The sequence below is a fragment of the Pantherophis guttatus genome, chromosome 1, assembly GCF_059756535.1.
Source record: "Pantherophis guttatus breed Tessera chromosome 1, ASM5975653v1, whole genome shotgun sequence".
NCBI lineage: Eukaryota > Metazoa > Chordata > Lepidosauria > Squamata > Colubridae > Pantherophis > Pantherophis guttatus.
This window is the reverse complement of record NC_142063.1, coordinates 53274155-53297488: the sequence shown is the minus strand read 5'-3', so window position 1 is coordinate 53297488 and position 23334 is coordinate 53274155. Positions and strand designations below refer to the sequence as shown.

General features: G+C 39.2%; 1 protein-coding gene across 2 annotated transcripts in view; it reads left to right on the top strand.

The window, feature by feature from the left end:
* Positions 1 to 7332: 7332 nt before the first annotated feature.
* ADCK1 (aarF domain containing kinase 1) overlaps positions 7333 to 23334 on the top strand; it is a 108547-nt gene continuing 92545 nt past the window's right edge. Inside the window, exons 1-3 of one of the 2 annotated variants that reach the window (XM_034418232.3) lie at positions 7333 to 7591; positions 11760 to 11903; positions 13219 to 13302. In XM_034418232.3, coding sequence (XP_034274123.2) covers positions 11769 to 11903; positions 13219 to 13302 — 219 coding nt within the window. In that variant the 5' untranslated portion in view covers positions 7333 to 7591; positions 11760 to 11768. Of the gene's footprint in view, positions 8264 to 11759; positions 11904 to 13218; positions 13303 to 23334 lie in introns of both variants that reach the window. The other variant, XM_087873488.1, reaches the window with a different exon arrangement.

Here is a 23334-nt window from a genome sequence, read left to right as displayed (position 1 = left end):
GACTAGAACGCTGCCGCGGAGGGGTTTTGTGTGTGTGTGTTTGTGTCTAACGAATATAACAGGTAGTCCTCAATTTACGACCACAATTGAGCCCAAAATTTATGTTGCTAAGTGAGAAAATTGTTAAGTCAGTTCTGCCCCATTTTATGACTTTTCTTGTCACGTTTGTTAACCGCTGCAGTTGTTAAACTAGTAACACCGTTGCTAAGTGAATTTGGTTTCCCCATTGACTTTGCTTGTCAGAAGGTTGCAAAAGGGGATCATGTGACCCTGGGCTACTGCAACTGTCATAAATGTGAATCAATTGTCCAAATGTAAATCATGTGACCGTGGGGATGCTGCAGCGGTCCTAAGTGTGAAAAAGGATCACATGTTATTTTTTTTCAGTGCCGTTGTAACTTCGAACAGTCACTAAAGCGAACTGTTGCAAGTTGAGGACTACCTGAAAAGGAATCGGTAGTTGGACTTCATTAAGAATGTGATTCTTCTGAATACAGATTGTCTTTCACAGCTACCCTATCTCCATTAAAAAAAAAAGAGGGGAGGGAGAGCTGGAAGTTACTTTCAAATGTACTGTATCTCCAAAATTTAAAAATGGAAAATAGCTGCATGTTGTAAAAATACTCTAGGTAAAAAAAATTGATATAATCCTTTAATAGCATGAGATTTTTTTACAGGAAAAAAATAATTTGGAAGGATTGGGGCTATACAAAATACAAGAAAGCCTTTTTTTTAAAAACTTTTTTTTATTGTGCCTCTATTACTTTAGAAGTAACTCAAGGCAGGGAACATGCCTAATACTCCTCCCTCCTCCTATTTTCCCAACAACAACAATCTTATGAGGTGATTTGGGATGGGAAAGAGTGACTGACCAAAGACACCCAGTCAGCTTTCATGCCCAAGGCAGCATTAGAACTCACAGTCTCCTGGTTCCAGGCCAGTATTTTAACCAGCACCCCAAACTGGCTCTCATTCAATATTTTTATGTCTAATCACACTTGGCCAAATAAGGTATTCAATTCAACTGCTTTACAAAAGCTTCTTTACAAAAATCAAACAATATATGGAATGAAAAAAATTCCTTGATATTACCAGTAGAAGTTGATATCGGTTCTAAGTGAAAAAATAGATATGCCTAAAGTATGTTTCCACAATGTTTTATCTAACACATTGAAGAAAGTTAGCACCCACCCCTCTTAGAAGAATGAAATATTAAAAGGCAAAATGTTGTATTTCCCTGGATGAGAAAAGGAGAAACAGGTTTTTAAAGACGAAGAGCACCTCCCTGCAGCTCCCTCCCTCAGCAGATATTTTGGTGCCAGCCTATCTACAAAACAAAAGGCCTCCAGCTCCAGGGTGATGGGATTAAAACATGACCCTCCAGGACATAATAGGATTAGCCCTCTACCCATCTAGCAGCAGAGCTCACCACATGGCACCTCGGGATATTATATCACCCAGCACAGTTCAACCAGCCTTATCTCAGACAAACTTCTAGGACTGTGATGGCGAACCTATGGCATGTGTGCCCAAAGTGGCACCCGGAGCCATGTCACTCTTCTGGGTTTCTGGCACGCATGCACACGCGATGATCAGCTGGCCTTTCTGCATGCGACAGTGTCGGAAACCGGAAGAGTTGGTCTTCCATTTTTCAGCATGAGTATGTGTGCCGGCCAGCTGATCAGCGCATGTGCATGCACGGCAGTAACCGGAAAGACTTGCCTGAAGAAACTGGAAGTTCATTTTCAGGCACAAGAATGCCCCCTGGGCAGCTCCTCTTCCTGGTTATGGCCTTGACAAGCGTGCACATGGGTGTGAAGTGCTCCCTTTTTGGCACTTAGTGCCGAAAAGATTCTCCATCATTGTCCTAGGATTTGCACATGACCCCTACAGCAACCAATAAGATACATTTCTTGCACAAGAACAGGAAGCTCTAGGGCAAGGCCTAAGAGAGGGTATAAATAACATTCACCTTCCACTCCCTGTGTTCAGCTGCACCGGGACCATGTGCTTAATAGTTCTGCTCCATTAAACCAGCTTTCTAAGCAGCCTCCATGTTTCCAGTGTCTTTCTCCCCACTTGGAAATGAACCCAGATGGACATTTCTTCCTACACCATTATTAATTGAGGGGTGGTCTGCTTAACCAGGAAAATGACTGGCGTTTGTATAAAATACTGAACCACCAATCACTAGTTTGTTCACAACACATTCACAACCCAACTTTTTACTGTAGTTTAACATGATGGACAAGCCAAGTGAAATATTCTTAATTGGAGACAAGATGAAAATACAGCTCTCTGAATTATTTGAAATAGTTCAGCAGAGTTTTTAAACTATTGATTTATTACAACACAAGATTGATATTGTACAATATGCAAAGTCAAAATGAATCATTTTTATTTACTGTACTGTATTATGATATGTGAATCCTGCTAAAACTTTTTACCTTTCTCCCAAATTAAAAATAATCTCATATACCTGATATCTCCCTGTTTTGCTCTACATGACTAAAGTTACTTAATTTTTTTATACATTTATTTGGAAGTACAGTAGACCTCTCTAAATTTCCAATGTCTTACTTTCAGTCTAAATATATATGAAATTGCAGCCTCAGTAGGCTTAGAGAAGATTAGTACTTAAGAGCTAAGGTTTTGGCTGAAGGCTCTGTCACATGATATGCTTACCCATACTTAACTAAAGTATGATTTGTTTATTCAGTACAATTTTCTAGGTTCATGTAACATTGAACTATATATTAACCACAGACCAAGTTCACACATCATTTCTTATATGTATATGTCACTTTATTTCCTTGAATTCATGGTAGGACACATGATTTTATCTATTTATTCTCATGACAATATCATATTGGAATAGAATTTGGACTGGATAAATGTGTTATCCTCACCATCAACAGAGGAAAAATAGAGAAAACTGGAGGAATAATATGCCCTAGGAAATAACATTGAGACTCTGGGTGAAGACAATGACTACAAATACCTGAACGTTCTTCAAGCTGATATCAAGAACATTGAAGTCAAGAAGTTTAGAAGTGAATACATCCCAAGTATGAAGATCTGAAAATCCAACTTCCATAGAGGAAATACTACCAAGGCAATTAACCTGGGCAATGCCAGCCATTAACTAGGCAGCTAGAACAGTGAACTGGATTCAAGCAAAACTAAAAGTCCTGGATAGGAAGACCAGAAAAAATTGTCAATGAATCATGCTCTTCATCCATACAGTGATATTGATAGACTCTACTTGCCAAGGAAAATAGATGGGCATAGAATGTTTCAAGTATACTAGACAGTTGAAGAAGAAAAGGGCATTGGAAGAATATCTGAAGGCTGGTGGAAAAGATGCACTTAAAGTTAGTATACCATGAAGGCTTAATGAGTACCGGAGAGATCAATCTGGCTTACGAGAAAGACCAAAAGAAGAATATAAGAGACACAGCAAGGAAAAATATTACATGGCCAATACATTAAAAAATAGCATGCAAAACAGATAACAACACCTGCCACTGCCTAAGAGCAGGAAAAGAGATGGGGTTAATTCTGGCTTCACAAGATCAAACTTTAAGGACAAATGCATCAAAGCCAAATTGAGAAGTCATCAACAAACAGGAAATGTCATCTCTGCAAAGAAGCTGAAAAACAGTGGTCCACTTAGTTAGTTGCTGCAAGAAGATCGCACAGACTGATTACAAACTATGGCATGACAAAGTAGCAACAATAGTGCATTGGAATATCTCCAAGAAATACCGTTCATCTGCATTTTCAACCTTCAATGCTGCTTCCCACAAGCAAAATCTATGGGGAAGTTGGCAGAAAGTCGCAAGTTGCTTTCGTAACTTGCTTTCAGATGCTTGGCAACTGTTATATACTTATGATCGTTGCTATTTCCCAAGATCATGTGATTACCTTTTGCAACCTTTTGACAAGCAAAATTAATGGGGAAGCCAGATTCACTTACAACCATGTTACCAACTTATCAACTCCAGTGATTCACTTAGCAACTGTGGCAAGTAAGGTTGTAAAATGGGCCCAAATTCACTTAACAAATGTCTCACTTAACTACAGAAATCTTGGCTTAATTGTGGACCTAAGTCAAGGACTGCCTGTATAAAATAATCCATACTCCCATTAAATTATAAAACCCTCCCATAGTGACTCTTTCAATAAATTATGCAGATATGTGCCCCCTAGAATAATTTCATTTTGACAGTCCTCCTAAAAGTTCTAGGGAAGATACCATTCAGATTCTGGAGGATGGTGGTTCCCTAAGTATGAGCATATAATCAGAAACATTATTTCCAGCCAGCCTTTCTGAATCACACATAGAATTAGCCCTAATCTGGATGAACACACTGGACAGATCTTTCCAAGTAAATAAACTGCTTCCCACACATCCAGTACTTCCAGTCCTTTCCCTTTTCAGTATGCAGTGGTTCAAACTGGAGGTGAAAGGTGCAAGAGTAATTGTTGCCTAAGCCTCTGGTTCCATTAGTAAGCAATTCAAAAAGCATAGGGCCATGATGACGAACCTATGGCACGGGTGCCACAGGTGGCATGTGGAGTGTCACCTTAGCTCAGTGTTGCCTTAGCTCAGCTCCAGCCGGCCAACTGATTTTCGAACATTCCAGGCCTACCGGAAGTAGCGAAACAGGCTATTTCCAGCCTCCGGAGGGCCTCTGGGGGGAGGGGGAGGCCATTTTCGCCTTCCCCAGGCTCCTAGAAAGCCTCTGGACCCTGGGGAGAGCGAAAAACGGGCCTTCTGGTCCCACTGGAAGTCGGGAAATGGGCCGTTTCTGCCCTCCGGAGGGCCTGGGGGGGGCATTTTCACCCTCCCCAGGCTTCAAGAAAGCCTCTGGAGCCTGGGGAGGGCAAAAAACGGGCTACCGTGCCATCGTGTGCCAAAAGCGGGGGTTGTGTGGGGGTGGTGGTCGCGCACGCATGCGCGGGAGGACGGGCCACATTGAATTATGGGTGTGGGCACACGCGCATACAACCCTCCCATGCTCCTCACGCTTTTGGCACACGATGGCAAAAAGATTAGCCATCGCTGGCATAGGGGAAGTAATAGGAGATAAATCTTCTATATAATCAATAATGCAAAATCAGATTTTTGAATGCCTTTTCCATGTTCTGCTGGATGTTCACAATGTGATCATAGGTGCCCTTACTTCTTCTGTATCCAAATTGTGTACAGTATCTGGCAGTTTCGGTTGCATGTACTTTTGAAGTTTGGATTGCACGATCTTAAAACATTATCTTACTGGCATATGAAATAAGTGCAATCCTTCAAAAGGATTTTTGGGACTATTCTTTTTTGGTATCGGAATATAAATTGATATTTTCCAGTTGCTTGGTCACTGCTATATTTTACATACTGTATCTGCTTACAAATGGCAAGAAGCACTTCAACTGCATTATCTTGTAAGACTTTAAATAGTTCTGCTGGCTTTTTATTAACTCCTGCAGTTTTGTTGCTAATATTTCCTAAGGCTTATTTAATTTAATTTCCCAGAATATCCAGCTGTAGTTCACCGATTAAGCCTTTATACTGCATATATCATTGATTTGCAATCTTGTTTTATACAATTCTTTAGTATATTCATGTCATGTGTTTCTTTATATTTTTCTCTAGTACTGTAAATCTTTACTTCATTTGTCTATAACTGTGTCTATATTTGCATAAAAGGGTTCCTTGGGGGAGAAAAAACATATTTTATAAAAGACTGCCCCTGAAATTTCCCTTTCAGTCAGAAAAATGGAAAATGCAAAGCAGAATTATTGCTGCCCTAGATCTGGTGTGCCTTTCTTTACAATTTTACTGCTCCATCTGATTCTAATTTTTCTGATTCTTTCTCCTATAAACTTTTCAGTTTCTTTTTTATCATCTTCATCATTATTCTAGGGCTGCTTTAGAAATCAGTGATGTTTGCCACTGTTCTTTGTCTGATGATAGGGAAGCCTCAGTTAGGCACCAGCTGTACAGGAAGTTTCATCTCTCACACCTGCAAGCATTTTCCCCTTGTCATCAACACTTCCATTGTTTCTAATGAGCATATTTATCTTTGATTATTGACAGCAATAGTGGTGATGTACAGGAAATGTTCCAGTTTATTGAGAATCTTGATAAACTATATGGGGAGAGACATGGTGGTGTTGCCAATAGGAACACCAATAGGAGAAAGAAAACAAATTTAGTGTAAACACATGGAGACCTGAGTTCAAGTTTTGAATTATATATTGCCACAGGCTCTTAAAATGTGCATTTCAGATTAAGTTCCATTTCTAGTTTTCCCTTGAAACTCCATGGACACAGTTGGGATGGCATTAGAAAGGATCCAGTCAACTCCTGCTACTGCAACTTTTATAACTCATGGTATGTAAAAAGAAGGGCTTTGAAAATTGTTGGATCTTTTCCTATATTAGAAGCTCAGAATAGCAAAATAGCATCAGGAATATGAGGAAAGATGGTATTTCTTCCAATAAATCTTTCACATGCAATGGTAATTTAACTAGGTTACTTCAGTTATGAATATTACTGTTATGAATATTATAGTTATGAATATTAGCAGTCAAAAAACATTACACAACTATTGTCTTTTTCTTTATTCTTTTCATTTGTGATACAAACAACAGTGGAAACCGTTAGAGGAGGAAACTTGTTAGTTAGAAGACATCTGGATTCCCTCTGAAATGTTGTGAATAAAGATCAGAAATGGTAATGTATGTAATGAACTCAAAATGCATTTGAGTTCAGCTTGGTGATTTAGTGAGATTTGTCATTGTCTTTTTGGACCATATTTTTTCATCTTTCATTCTAGCCTACAGCCCTGATATTTTCTGATAGTATCCTATCCAACTAACAAGGTAAAACAGTTTCCCAGAGTTGGTTGGTGCTACCAGATTGCCTTAAATGTGGTGTTTCAATGATTTAATAAGACTAACATCTGTAATAAAGCTATCATTACTGGTAAATGATTTGCGCCCATTATCTTCAAAATTAATGTGTTTTCAACTTAATTTTTTTAATTTTTAACTTTAATTCCTAAGCCACACATGGATTTTCATTTCTTTAATATTGCAGATGGGATGCCTAAATGTAATTGATAGGACATTAATTTCTCCTTTCATGAGTAGTCTTTTAGTGTTGGTTGTATAAGGAATATGAGGATTTTCAGTTCAACGAATATATATACCCACACACTCTAAAGATCTTCAAAATAGTTTGACTTATTGTCTAAACAAGCTTCACATTAGGGTGCAGCACACAAGAGTCACAGAACAAGCTCTGCTAGTTATGTACCTAAAGATTTAAGGCTATTCTATAGACACTAATATTGAGGACGTTTTGGTCTCGTTTTCGTGATTAACAGTCACCGAAAAACGCCACTGCCCTAATTCTTCTGGACGCGTACTTCTTATACGTACAACCAATTAGTTCTCCCCTCCCCACCACAATACAAGTCCCAGCATCCTCTACAGAGAAAAGTCTGTACCACGTGGGAAGAGAAGGGGGGGAACCTTTATTTTCCGCCAATTAAAATTGCCCTGGTAAATTGTGCCCAGGAAGCCGGTAAGTGCGGGAGGCGGAGTGGAGGGGTCGGTCTGACTTTTGCTGGAGGTGGCCGGAGGGACGGATAAGGGGGGGAAGAGGAGGAGGAGCGAACGCCTTTGAAATGATTCCTGCGGATATCAAAACCTTTGTGGAATGTAGAAGGTTGCATAAGAACAGAGGATTCTAATGAATTGGATTAGAATAGACTCGTTTACGCCAGTTTCTCCCATCCAGTTATTAATGTGATTCGAGGATTTCGCTTCCGCTCTCGCTACCTGCTGCATGGAATCTACTGCTTCAATAATCTATCAAGAGTGTTGATTTTTTTCACCACCCGATCGGTGTAATCTGCCCTTAAACCTCAAAATACAGGCAATCCTTTATTCGCAATGCCAATCGGTCACTTCTCATTTCTATAAAACTCAGTAATTTATTGACCTCTGTAATTTCACTGGACTTCGTCCCAAAGAAAATCTACCTGAATATTTCCTATTATAAATTTTCTCACTCGACCTACTTCCAATTCTTACTTCATAAGGCGGCTAATGTTAAAAGTGTTCTCACTTGTAATGAGTGACTAATACGATCCAGGATATTTTAACAATTTTTAAGATGAACATTTATTATGACATAACTCTTAATGGACAAGGAACCCTCAATACAATATTTCTTGTATGTTGTGCTCAAAAGGTAAATGTGAAAGAGGAAAAGAGAATATCAATTACATTAGAACATACTAAATATGATTCAGGGAATTGAACATAAAGATTCCTCTTGAAGATTTTATCATGCTTGGAAGAAAATCTATTCAATGATCTTTCTGACTCATTTTAAAGAAACATGATTTTTCTGTATACGTTGAGACCAGCTCAGTAAATTCTGTGGAAAAGTAACCATGTGGTATGTGTGTGAATGATGAGTTAGGAATTTAGTAATATTAAACTTTAAAAATTTACAACATAATAGTACAGCAATATTATCAAGAATGTACTTTTAACTTATCATTTATTGCTTTATCATTTTAATGTTTACTGGTTTTTAATATTTGTAAGCTGCTCAGAGTCACCTCTGAGATGGGCGGTGCACAAATCAAATAAATAGAAATGAATAAACAATGCTGTATCTACTCAGGAATCAACTGCATGAAAATCAGTGGAGCATATTTCTCTCTTCCCCCAATTCTATCTTTTATCAAGGAGCACAATCATGCTGAATTCAGTTGGACTTACTTTTGAAGTTATTGATGGTTGTCATTGCAAGAAAAGCTTGTAGACTACTTGTTTTCAGAATATTTCAGTGTTCATATTCTTCGGTATTTTTAAGAGGCAGACTTGAACAACAGACATTTTTTCTGGTAAAATACTTATATTTATCAGATACAATATTCTATTAAAAGTAGTTATAATTTTGCCTACTTCTGTCATAATGTAGTTTCCTTACACTGAGTTATGGGGTTCCCCTATGTATGTTCTTAATAAGCGTACACATAAAAAAGTGATATTTGAAGATTTGCGGATGACTCAAGGATACATTTTGTCTGAGAATTGAATTAACAGCTTTTTGCTATTTGCACCTAACCATACTGCCAACATGTCCCACTAATGTAGATTTTTTGGGGGGTTGTGTTTCTATGATGTCTTCATCTTGTCCCCTGCCTAAGGGTAAAATAGGCTTAGGTTCTTACTGTATCAGTGTTAAAAGTGTTTCTTCCCCAACCCCCATTCAACACAGACTAAGAGAAACTGCAAGTAACCTAAAATCTTGGACAGCAGACAGCAGTGACTCAAAATAAAGGCAATGTAGGTATAGTAGTCAACGGTAGGAACAGCAAATGTCATTTTCTGCTGACTCAGGGATGAGTGGATAGCACTCAGCAGTGGGAAGAAGCTTGAAACGGGGAAAGACACCCTTTGCAGTATGTGTATCAGAGGTGGTATTAAGCAGGTTCTGACCAGTTCTGGAGAACCGGTAGCAGAAATTTTGAGTAGTTCGGAGAACCGGTAAATACCACCTCTGACTGGCCCTGCCTCCATCTATTCTCTGCCTCCCGAGTCCCAGCTGATCGGGAGGAAATGGGGATTTTGCAGTAACCTTCCCCTGGACTGGGGAGGGAATGGAGATTTTATAGTATCCTTCCCCTGCCACGCCCACCAAGCCACGCCCACCAAGCCACGCCCACAGAACCGGTAGTAAAAAAATTTGAATCCCACCACCGATGTGTATGTATTTCTCTCATAAAGAATTATTTCCCTTGGCTACATTAACTACAAAGTTTTCTTTGTAGTATTTTCTGCCACTATTTAAGCTTGCCATTAGGATTAGGTTGATGTGTGCTTGTTAAAATGTCAATTCAGAAAACACCTTTTCTGAATACCTTTTTAGTATTTGCAAATTTTACTAATTAAGATTGACTCTATTTCCAAGAGATTATTGAATGTCTGTAAAGAACTATTTTTAATTTTAGAAAACTTAAAGAGATATAATAAAGATTTAAACTATCCTTATATCTTTGCAAAGGTGATGTGAGTTACTTTTGACAGCAGCAAATGAGCAATTTAAATAGTGAATAGCCTGGATAATCAGAGCAATGACTTAAAGATCTTTACTACAGTTTATTTGAATTTTGAAAACAATACCCACTCCTGCTTTTTGGCAGAGTTGTCATTTCATTGCCTATACTACATCACATTAAATATAATGCTAAAAGCTAGACATAGGGAAATCATAACCATTCATCCAAATAAGTAGAAAACTGTTTATAATTGACCTCCAAAAAGTTTTGGTTACACTAGTCTGTTGAACTACCTTGTCATTCCCATGAAATCAGAGGGTTTTGTCATGCTGAGCATCTGGATACTGGAAACATATTCTGAAGCTGATAAGGTTTTAAGCTTTTCCTACGCTCTTTGACATGCTACAGCTATACCAATGCCACATAGAAAATTGCCAGAGCAATTTATTCTAATGATTCCTTTTACCTTATAGTTTAATAACACTCACTTTATCACAACCCCCTCCTTCACACACACAAAGCAGGTGTCTTTCAATAGCTCAGGTTCCCCACTGAAGGTACCATCCTGGGCTAAGTATTGCAGTAATTTGAGAACCTCAATAATAACAGTAATACAAATGGCCCCATTTGACTTCAGGTGAGAATAAAGTAGAACGCCAGATGGAGTTTTCAAGGCACACGTTTTTTTAAAAAAATAATAACAAAAGAAAATATAGGAAAAAAGAGAGAATAAGAGAGATGTCTGAATTGCTGTTGAAAAACCCTCAAACAGAAAACCTTAGAACAAATCAGGCATAAAATATTAGTCATTTCAATTAAATAACAATTATCAACCCAGAAATCTCTTCCCTTAGCTAAGTAGAAAGACTCAGCGGAAGATTGTGCAGCCATCTATGTTATTTATTTGAATTGAAGATTTGTAGTTGAAAATATAGTTCTCTTTTCCCCCCACCTAATACCCTTGGCCTCTGCATTTCTGTTATTTTAGAAGAAGATTGTTTACATTTCTGGTGAACTAATGACTGTCATCCTGAGAAAGTACTTTAAGTAGTATGGTTCAGGAGTGGGTTCTAAATTTTTTTACTACCGGTTCTGTGGGCGTGGCTTGTTTTGAGGGCGTGGCTTGATGGTCATGTGACAATTATTTAGGATTTAACAGAGGTACTGGTCTACCAGGCTTTTAACTTCTTGCAGAGCTGTACCAATCTACCCATTTATTTTTGCAGGCACCAGTCTACCCATTTATTTTTGCAGGCACCGGTCTACTCATTTGTTTTCTTTTAACACTGATCAGCTGTAGGGTGGCCTTTTGAAGCCCCGCGGCAAGAGTTTAAACAGTTTTTTTCCCTCTAGCCGATCAGCTGGGACTCAGGAGGCAGCAATAGATTGGGGGTGGGGCCAAATAAAAGGTAAGAATAATACGGGGTGTGAGGGGTGGGTGGGGCAGAACCAGTTCGGTGACATCATATCGTCACTGCTATCGGCTCGGCGGAACTGGGCGGAACCAGGAGGAACCCACCACTGGTATGGTTGCTTTACAGTTGTTTTAATCTACTTGGACAAATAAAGGAAGTGCACAGATCTAATTTATGCACATGCGGCCTATCTGCCTTTTTGCCATCTGTGGCATCTATGCTGCAGGTTCATGTTTCCCCTGTTTTTATTTCCATGCAGTTTGCCACCATGGCCAGAAGAGCTTTAAAACTAGCGTCACTTGTCAGTGGAGTAGGGGCCACTGCTGGTTTATATATGTACAGCAACAAGCATCTGGATCCCAATGATTTTGGAATTGTTCGAGTAGGCAGAGCTGTTGCCACAGTAAGTTTCATGCTTAATACAAAACATTTAGGGTTAAAAATCATGAATCATTTAAAAAAGAGGAAATTTTCATTTTAAACTAAAACTGAATGTGGAAGCTGATATTGAAAAAAAAAACTTTGCCAAAGAGTTTAGCACAAAGGCAAGTATGTAGATTGGACTGTGCTTAGAATAATATAGCAATAGCAATATAGTTATAGAGTTGGAGAGGGATACTTAGGCCAAAAATATTTAATTATTTTTAAACTGTTTTTAAATTTTGTATGTTCTGTTTTATTCTGGCTGTTAACCGCCCTGAGTCCTGCTGGAGAAGGGCGGTATACAAATTAAAACAAATAAAATAAATAAATTCCCTATTTAGTATGGGTATCTAATCTCAGATATCTCTGAGAGATGGTTATATTATTTTTGAACACATGCCCACCACTTCTGTGAGTAACTGATTCCATTGTCAAACTGATACTACTATTAGAAAGTTTTTCCCCAACATTTAATTGGCATTGGCCTTCTGGAAATCTATTTCCATTAGTCCCTTTGGAGAGAAGGAGAACAGATGTTGATCTTCTTTGGAACATCCTTTGACATATGCGCCATTACATATACTTATTCACAAGGCTAAAATATGTTCTCTTCATAAAACTTTGTTTCTACTGCTTTGTTCGTCCTTGCATTTTTCTAAATCAGGGGTGTCGAACTCAATTTAATTGAGGGCCACATTAGGGTTGTGTTTGACCTTGGGGGGCCAGGGTGAACGTGGCCAGCTCAGCATCACTTGTGTCCGGAGTGCTTGTGGTGGCCTGAGCACTCTGCCAATGAAAATGGAGCTTGGGAGTACCGCCTGTGGCCCTTGCAAGCTCCGTTTTTGACTGCGATGACCTGCAACCCTCTGCCAGTGAAAATGGAGCTCAGGAGGGCCGCACGCAGCCCTCCTGAGCTTCATTTTCACTGGCAGAGGCACCGCGGGCCAGTCCTTCGCTGGTTCCAGGGTAGCCCTGCGGGCCAGATCCGGCCCCTGGACCTTGAGTTTGACACCCCTGCTTTAAACCTATTTCAGTGTATCTAAATCCTTAAACTATTCATTGTGTCCAGAAATTAACACATTACTGAACATGGGATGTCTAACCAAGGTAGAAAAATGTGTAGTGTGTTGAACCATGGGTGGATTTTACTGTTCATTGGGAGTAGGGGAACATAGTGCAAGTTCTGACTAAAGGGCTATACTTCTATATGTGGAAAAAGAAGTGTCAAAATGCTTTTTACAGAATACTAGGAAACAGAATGTGGCTTATGATTTTGTGTCTGGGTTGTTTTATAGACAGCAGTGATTACTTTTGACTACCTCACTTCTCTTCGAAATTTTCCACGTGGGACAGAAGAGTATGACTATGTCAAATCACAGGTAAAGAGTCAATAGTGGAGGGACAGAGATTAATACAAGGCATTTTTAAATAATCAATGGAATCTCTAATTTAGCAATCTAATTTGGATTTAACTCCCATCTTTCACAAAACTTTTGATAGCCCAGGTGTCATATATGGTAGCTATGGCAATTATAAAACTTATTGATAGGGTTAGCAGTAAGAATCTTGATTTCATTGGATAAAGATCAGTAGAGAACAATGGATGAAGGTTGGAACAAATTAATAGGCCTAAATCGGGTGTGGTGGTAAAAAAGCTTGCCTGGATGATTAATGTATCTAAAGAAATGAAAAATAACAAAACAAACTAACAACAGCAGCTGTTGTAGCTATTCGGATAGTACTGAATAGCCCAATTAAAAATAACATCTGCCATGATATCAGGGTAGATATTCACAGTATTTGTAATGATGTCCTTCATTTCTCAGTCAGATTTGCTTCTGCTCTTGCAGAAGTTGAAGTAATGCCAAGTTGTTCAACATTTTTCTAGTGAACCTGTCAAGCCTACCGTGATTCCCCGAAAATAAGACCCTGTCTTATATTTTTTTGAACCCTGAAATAAGCGCTTGGCCTTATTTTCGTGGAGGTCTTATTATTTTGGGGCATGTGGAGGAAACCAGAGGAAATGGCGGGGACCGGCTGCACATACGTTTAAATATTTTCGGGGAGGGCTTATTTTCAAGGGGGGGGTTATTTTAGTGCACGTGCTCAAAAGCCCAATTGGGCTTATTATCAGGGGATGTCTTATTTTCAGGGAAACAGGGTAATTCATTTGCCCTGGATTTATCATGAATAATGATCTGAATTTATCAAACAGGCACTCCTTAATTGTTTTGATTGACAAAACCTATAATATACAATTTTCAAAAAAGAATAAATTAAAGTGTGTTTTCTTCATTATTTTTTTCTAAACATATTGCCTTTCAATTAAAATGTGATGTATTCTATTAAATCCAACAAATATACTGAAATCTGAATATTTAAATAATTAAAATAAAAAAATGACAAAAATACAAACTTATTTATTAGATTTCAGATCCAACTGTTTTATATAATCTGAACTGACACAATAATTATTTATTATTTTATTTTATTGGTTCGATTTAAATGCCGCCCTTCTCCGGAGACTCAGGGCGGCTTACAATGCGTTAAGCAATAGCCTTCATACTTTTGTAAATACCTGCTTAGTAGGGCTTTCAGCCCCCCCCAGCGGTGTTCTTTTTTTTTTATATATATATACAAAGTCAGTTTATTGCCCCTACAATCCGGGTCCTCATTTTATCTACCTCGAAAGGATGGAAGGCTGAGTCAACCTTGAGCCTGGTGAGATTTGAACTTGCAGTAATTGCAGGCAGCTGGTGCTACTTAACAGCACTTTAGTCTGCTGCGCCACCAAGCGCATTACATACATAATATACAAAAATTACTTTTAAAAAACCAAAACGAAAGGAAAGCCATAATTGTAGATAAAAGAGATCAAGCAAATTTACTAAATTGCTAAAAAAAAATCTGTTGTGCCTTAAGAAAAAAGCTATTTTGGATATTTACAAAAATATGCAATATATTTCTACAAGTTTGGAATAGCTTTGTTCTCCCAGTGTTTTAAATTACTACTCTTGGCTACTTGCCTCTACACGTATGATATAGTTATAGACTTAGATTGTAGATAAATTCCATATGCTACATTCTGTACATGCTTGGTAAGCACTACTAGCTATTAAAAATCATTTCAAGCATTCTAGAATTTTTACTCCAAGACATTAGAAAAACAGGCAATATGAATGATGTTCCAAATAATGAATGAATTCTTATCAATTCTTATCAATGAAAAGAACGCAACCAAGCCTTTAAATATTATCTGAGATGTTTACTAAGTGTGAATTTTGTTGTTGCTGTATTAAGTACATTTTAAGTACAATACAGTCTTTTCACAGTATTTAAAACAATTTGACACCAGTGTTTATGTTATTCCATATAAATATAAATAATATCTATTTTTAAAAAAATGTAATAAAGAATAGAATGACAGAGTTGGAAGGGACCCTGGAGGTCTTCTAGTCCAACTCTCTGCTCAGGCAGGAAACACTATACCATTTCAGACAAATAGTTGTCCAATCTCTTCTTAAAAAGTTCCAGTGTTGAAGCAGTCACACCCTCTAGAGCCGTGATGGCGAACCTATGGCACGCATGCCATAGGTGGCACGTGGAGCCATCTCTGCGGGTACGCGAGCTGACGCTCAGGTCAGCTCCACTGTGCATGCCTGTGTGCCTCCCACCGGCCAGCTGATTTTTGGGTCCCTGCCAGGAGGCGCATGCACAAAGGGTGGGGGCCCGTGTGCGCACACGCGGGGGGTGGGGTGGGGTGCAGCGCCTCTGTGCCCCGATTTTGGTACTAGGAGGCTTAAAGGAGGCCTGCTAGCACCAAAACAGGGGTTGCGCGCACACATGCGCCCCCGCGGGGGGGACATGGGCGAGGGGAGCACGGAGGGGTCACGCGTGCATGCAGTGCGGCGGGGGAGCATGGAGGTCACGCATGCATGCGCAGAGGGCTGCGGGGGGCATTGCATTATGGGTGTCAGTGCTCGCTTTCGGCACCTGAGGTAAAAAAGGTTCGCCATCACTGCTCTAGATGCAAGTTGTTTCACTGATTAATTGTTCTAGCTGTCAGGAAATTTCTCCTTGGTTCTAGGTTGCTTCTCTCCTTGATTAGTTTCCATCCATTGCTTCTTGTCCTGCCTTTACGTGCTTTGGAGAATAACTTGACTCCCTCTTCTTTGTGGACAACCTCTGAGATATTGGAACAGTGCTATCATGTCACTAGACCTTCTTTTAATTAAACTAGACATACCCAATTCCAGCAACCATTCTTTATATATTTTAGCCTCCAGTCCCTTATTCATCTTTGTTGCTCTTCTCTGCACTCTTTCTAGAGTCTCAACATCTTTTTTACATTGTGGCGACCAAAACTAGATGCAGTGTTCCAATGTTCCAGTGTTCCAGTAAGGCATTATAAAGTGATATTAACACTTCACACAATCTTGATTCTATCCCTCTGTTTTTGCAGCCTAGGACTGTGTTGTCTTTCTTGGCAGTTGCAGCACACTGCTGGCTCATATTTAAATGATTGTCACTAGGGCTCCAAGGTCCCTCTCACAGTTTACTATTGAGCCAGGTACCACTTATATCATACCGGTGCATTTGGTTTTTCTTGCCTAAATGTATACCCTAACTTTTAATAAATTTTACAGTTTAACAAATATTTATAGAAAAAGTTGCAAAAAGTTTTCTTAAGTTAAATTAAATTCAGAGTTACATTTCAGAAAAGTTTTAAAAACTTTTCAACATAAATAAGATTATTATATTAAGGGATGCCCAGTTTAGTCCCCTATTTTTTTTATAAACCATTTTGAGTTTTCCCATAATTTAAGTTTTAGTGAATGTAAAGAACAAAACATTATTTCTAACCAAATATTCACCATATTCAAGTATCCTTGAATAAAACAAGAAACCTATAATACTGCTAAAATTCAAATGGTAAAATGAAATGGCAAAAAGAACTGGATTCTGAAACTTTTTACTCCAGTTTGTAATGGAAATGAAAATGTTTGCTCAGTAATGCATATGATGAGGATATGAAATCTGAACAATCATAAAAATAAAATGGAAAGCTGAAATCCAAAATAATCATAATAATATAAAAATTAAAAGGCATCAAATTCGTGAAGCCAGCTAAAACCAAAAAAGGCCAGCTATAAATTATGTGAAAACACTTTTAATTCCTTCAGGTCAAATTCAGCTCCAGGTGATTTCATGGAGCCTTCCATGCAGTCTACTTATAGGGTTTGTACTTATAACAATAAAAACATTAGTCAGGAATCATATGGTACAACACTTAATGATAGTCATAGGTAACAAATAAGCAATCAAACCGTATTAGGAAACAGTCAATATAAATCTTAAGGATACCAGCAACAAGGTTACAGTCATATAGTCATAAGTGGGAGGAGATGGGTGATGGGAACGATGAGAAGATTAACAGCAATGCAGACTTAGTAACTAGTTTGACAGTGTTGAGGGAATTATTTTTTTAGCAGAGTGATGGCGTTCAGGAAAAAACTGTTCTTGTGTCTAGTTATTCTGGTGTGCAGTGCTCTATAGCGTCGTTTTGAGGAGCTGAAACAGTTTATGTCCAGGATGCGCGGGGTCTGTAAATATTTTCACAGCCCTCTTTTGACTCGTGCAGTATACAGGTCCTCAATGGAAGGCAGGTTGGTGGTAGTTGTTTTTTCTGCAGTTCTAATTATCCTCTGAAGTCTGTGACTGTCTTGCTGGGTTGCAGAACCAAACCAGACAGTTATAGAGGTGCAGATGACAGACTCAATAATTCCTCTGTAGAACTGTATCAGCAGCTCCTTGGGCAGTTTAAGTTTTCTGAGTTGGCGCAGAAAGAACATTCTTTGTTGTGCTTTTTTGATGACGTTTTTGATGTTAGGTGTCCATTTTAGGTCTTGAGATATGGTAGAACCTAGAAATTTGAAGGTCTCTACTGTTGATACTGTGTTGTCTAGTATTGTGATAGGTGGAAGTATGGGAGGGTTTCTCCTGAAGCCCACCACCATTTCTACGGTTTTGAGTATGTTCAGTTCCAGATTGTTCTGGTTGCACCACGAGGCTAGTTGTTCAACTTCCCGTCTGTATGTGGATTCATCATTGTTATAAACTTGTCAGTAACACCTGAAAGCAGCCATGTTCTTTGAGACAAAAAAAATGCAGTTGATTTAAGATGCTGCTGAGAAAAACATCAAAAATATCCATGACAGATCCAAGACACATTTCTCAGTTCAAAACCAAACACCTACACATCCTTATCAATCATATATTAAAATGATAGCTGAATTTAAAGGCAACATATTTTTTAAATGTTGGAAGTTAAAACTCTTAAGAATAGGCTCTTGCCTTCATGTAAATTAATCCTTCTAAATATCCCAGAAGTATTGGGCTAACCCGGGTGGGATGTAGAATGAGAGGCTAATGAAACCATTGACCTAATCCAGGAGAGCGCTTGTGTTATTATGAATGATAAATAGAAATGCAGCTAAGCATGAATTTAAGCAGTATATTTAAATGGATTCGCAATCTGAGTGCCAAGAGCCACAGTTTACTTTTTTTGTGGCCCTCTACAATCCTTTCTGATCCAGATTACAGGTTTCCATACTTTGGGGTAGAATAAACTAGACTAGACTAGACTAGACTAGACTAGACTAGACTAGACTAGACTAGACTAGACTAGACTAGACTAGAATTTTTATTGGCCAAGTGTGATTGGACACACAGGGAATTTGTCTTGGTGCATATGCTCTCAGTGTACATAAAATAAAAGATACGTTCATCAAGAATCACAGGGTACAACACTCAATGATAGTCACAGGTTATAAATAAGCAATCAGGAAACAATATCAATATAAATCACAAGGATACCAGCAACAAGGCTACAGTCATACAGTCATAAGTGGGAGGAGATGGGTGATGGGAACGATGAGAAAAATAATGAAAACTACTATGTTTTTAATCTATTAATCTATTAGAAAAATAGTAGAAAACAGTTGGGGTAAAAAATAATCCCAACTCCCATTTCCTCTCCATAAGTGATCCCTTGGCTATTAGAAATTGTCAACCCCTAATTTAAAGCCAACCTTAAATTAAAATAGAGCGTTCATCCTGTCATAAATCCCTGAGGATATCTGCCTGTCCTACAAGGTTAAATAGGGTGGATGCTCTGGGTCCCTTTCCTTAAATGTTGCCATCTGATAAGACCTAGGAGGCATGCCTGCTTGGTGCTGCCCCAGTCCTGGAGATCAGAGGGATCCTACGTTTTTAGCCTTCCGGAGCGTTCTGAAGATCTGTCTCTTCTGCAAGCATTGGGTTATGATGGGGAGAGAGCTATGAGGATATTTAGGGGAGGAAGAGTATGTTTTAACTATGTTTTATAGATTGGGGTGAGCCTCCTAGAGTAATTGTATGATATAGAGCCGCAGTGGTTCGAGTGCAGTACTGCAAGCTACTTCTGCTGATCACCAACTGCCAACGGTTTGGCAAATTGAATCTCACCAGGCTCAAGGTTGCCTCAGCCATCCATCCTTCCGAGGTCGGTAAAATGAGGACCCAGATTGTTGGGGGCAATATGCTGAGTCTGTAAACTGCTTAGAGAGGGCTGTAAAAGCACTATGAAGCAGTGTATAAGTCTAAGTGCTATTGCTATTGCTATATAGGCAGCCTATAAATCCTGTAAATAAATAATCAACATCTCAGGGTTGAATAGCTTTATCATGAAATGTGCAATCCATGGTCAGTACTGTGCATTCTTGGTTCAGTTATGTACATGTATTTGCAAATATAACATATGTGAAAAAGGCTATAGGAACACTTACAGGGATTCTTTCAACAGATTCAAGAAAGTGTCAATTATCTCTTCTTCACTGAGAGAAATAGCTCAAATAATCACTTACAATTTTGACATTTTTTCAGCATTCAGTACACCTACATATGCTCTAAAAGAAGAAAACTACCTGCTTAGAAGACCACCAGTCTTCTAGGATATCAAACAGCATAGTGCTGTATGCCAGTTTCTAATAATCCTAACAAATAGAAAAAGGCAGCAATGGATTAAAAAAGCAGCATTAGAAGTGGGATGAGGCATTATGAAAATAAGTCATAAATGTGAGATTGGCTATACCAGGGCTCAGCAACCTGTGGCTCTGGAGCGGCTCTGGAGCCACATGTGGCTCTTTCACCCCTCTGCTGCAGCTCCCTGTCACTCAAAATATGCGTCACAACCGCCAATGTACGACACCCACTGGCATGCGATTTATTGAGCTTTTCAACCTCCGGTAGGCCAACAATGGATAAATCCAAGAAAAGAAAAGTTTCAGAAGAAAAAATAAAATTTAATTCAACTACATAAGCTAATTTTGTGGCCGCTCAAGAAATAGTCAGGCACGGGAAGCATTTTGTTGCTCCCGGTGTTTTTTTTTTCTGTGGGAAACGGGTCCAAATGGTTCTTTGAGTGTTTAAAGTTGCAGACCCCTGGGCTATACAAAACAAATAAAGAAAAACAAAATAGAGATTTGATAATCTTTGTGCTGGGAGAGTTTGAGCCCTGATGAAACTTGTGAGATAGGGATAGTCAAACAATGCGGTTAGATGTGGATGAGAGAAAGAACTAGACCATAAGGAGGTATTATTGTACATGAAATTCAAAGGACATCTCTTTTGGATGGATATCAACAGCTCAACATTCACTGTGTGTATATGCTGCTTTCAACATTTTAGTTATGAATTCAAAGTAGAATTTAAAACTGAGAGCCAGGCTTCTTTAGACTCTGATTACTTCACAGAAAAAAAAAAGAGAGCAGCAAGGAGGCTTCAGGAAAGAAGCCAAAAGAGTAGGAAAAACTAATTAAAGCTTACTCAGAAAGTATGATTGTTCCTGACTTGCCTTTTGATAGCAGATTCCCAAACGCTGTATATTCCCTGCTTGAGCATCCCTATTGGCTTGAAAACCAACAGTTCCTGCTAAGCACAGAAAATGGAAATTGGGAACTCAAAGGTTATTACTGTAATCTGTGTGCAATCAGGATTTGAACTTAATCAGCACCTTATCTTGGGCACTTGTTTTATTTGGGGGCTGTATATAGCAGTGTGGTTCTCTCAAAGGAAACAGAACAATTCAGGAAAAGAAATGGAAGGAGGTAATTTGAAGTTTGTTAGTTTCAATTTCAAGAGTGCAAAGCTAATTATGCATTCTTCAATTACGCATTTAGTGTATTTCCATCTTCCTTTTCTTCTTTGGTCATAAAGGGATAAGAGGCAACACTGATTTATTGTTACTTGTGCTAGTAAACTTGTGTTTCTAGATTAACTCTTTTCTAGTTGACATGTGCTTAGTTTAAGTTTATGGCTGTCTCTGTGGGTAGTTTTCGCTGTTCCTCCCTATTTAGAGATTAGGATTTTAATTATATTTGGCTGGCAATTTCCCACACTGGCAGAATATCTTCTTCTGGAACATGATCCAATGATTCTTTGACCTCGCCTTCTTGCTGTGGTCTAGACCAGGGGCCTCCAACCTTGGCAACTTTAAGACTTGTGGAGTTCAACTCCCAGAGGAATTCTGAGAGTTGAAGTCCACAAGTCTTACAGTTGCCAAGGTTGGAGGCCCCTGGTCTAGATCACTCTGGAATGTTTCAGCCTTCTTGGGCTGCCCCAGAGTAAGCAAAACTCTAGCTGCTTCACAATGGCCTGATTAGCCATGTTTTGTGAGCCATGTCTTCTTTCCCTCCAGTTTTCACCAGGCAACTTAACCCATGTTAACTTCCAGTCTCCCTTTGTGATAAGTGCAATATAAAAGGGCAAAAACATTTCTTTCCTAGACAATCTTCTGAATCTCTTTGTTGCCATCTAGTGTTTTGCAGCCTAGATCAGATAGTTGTAATGTACTGGTTGCAGTGATATGATTTATTGCAATGTGTGAATGGCTTATACGATGGCTTAGAACTAATGCAACAAAGGGGAAAATTTATTATATTTATGTGGTATAATCATATTGATAGTAATTCAATTTGAAATAGTTTTACAATTTAATCATATAAAATCAGATTTAGTTTTTGTCTGCATCTCACTGCCTGAATCCACTTACCTTATAGAATGTACCATACTCGGCACTATATTCCAAAGCTGAGGGCAGCTCTTGCCTTCAGGAAATTGAGTATAGCTGACTTAATCCATGAGCCTTGATAAAAAGAGAAAGTAGGCTTTTTGTTGAACGGAGTGTAGGTGTTTCAAAATGCAAAACTTGTTAAGATCGAAAGTTCTTTTTCTGATTGATTGTTTTCTGGAATCTTCTTTGGTCCTATCAAAATTGGCTGGAAGAAAGGGTGACCCTAATATCTTCTGTCTACCTAGGAACTGATGTTGGGGTTGTTCTTATACTGTAGTCATTTTTGTGGCTTGATAGCTGTTGTCAATAGCCCCTACAAAGTTTTGATCCTTGGCCTTATGTTTCTATGGCCTCATTAACCTCTGTCAGACATTGGCGGATAATTTTCAGTTAATGCATGGGAAGAGGGGGGAAGCCCACTTTGTTTCATTTGCTTCCTTTTAATTGGCAGCCTAGCTGTCATGATTCAGCATTAAAGCCTAGTCAAGGTGAAGGCTTCATTAATTCAGTATGTTACTGTACTGCAAGATGTACACAATTTTTTATGCTTGTGTTATAACCTGTAGTGCTAAACTAGCCTTTTCTATCTGACAACATCCAGTAGCATTAAGAGGGTCTAGGACTTTTCGCCTCGGTCTCTTCGCCTTGCCTGTTTCACCTTAAGGTTTTCGCCTCTGCGTTATTAGCCACAAACTTTTCTCCTCGGCTGACCTGCCCCAGTCTTTCGCCCCGGCACATCGGCCACAGCCCCTACGTCCCAGTCCCTTTGCCGGGGCCCATTCGTTGAAGTACATTTTGCATCGGGCTTTTGGCCTCCTGGACAATTCACAGCCAGCGACACTTTGGACAAAAGGGGGGGGATGTCTCTCTCTCTTTCTTTCTTTCTTTCTTTCTCTTTCTTTCTCTTTCTTTCTTTCTTTTTCTCTCCCCTTTCTTTCTTTTCTTTCTTTTTCTTTTTCTACCCCCCACTCTGCTCTTCCCACTCGGGGTGATTGATCCCTCATCCTTTACAGCCCCCCCCAACCCCAGCAGCCTCGGGAGGCTCCGAAATGACAGGTGAGCAAAGGGGGGGTGTTGTTGGCCCTCCTGAGCCTCCATCTGAACTGCAGCCCCCGCTCTTCCATTCCCCCTGCATCGATTGGCTGGCTGCAAATTGTCCTGGGAGGCCAAAAGCCCGATGCGAAATGTACTTCGACGAATGGGCCCCGGCAAAGGGACTGGGACATAGGGGCCGTGGCCGAAGTGCCGGGGTGAAAGACTGGGCATGGGTCAGCCGAGGAGAAACGTTTGTGATTAACAA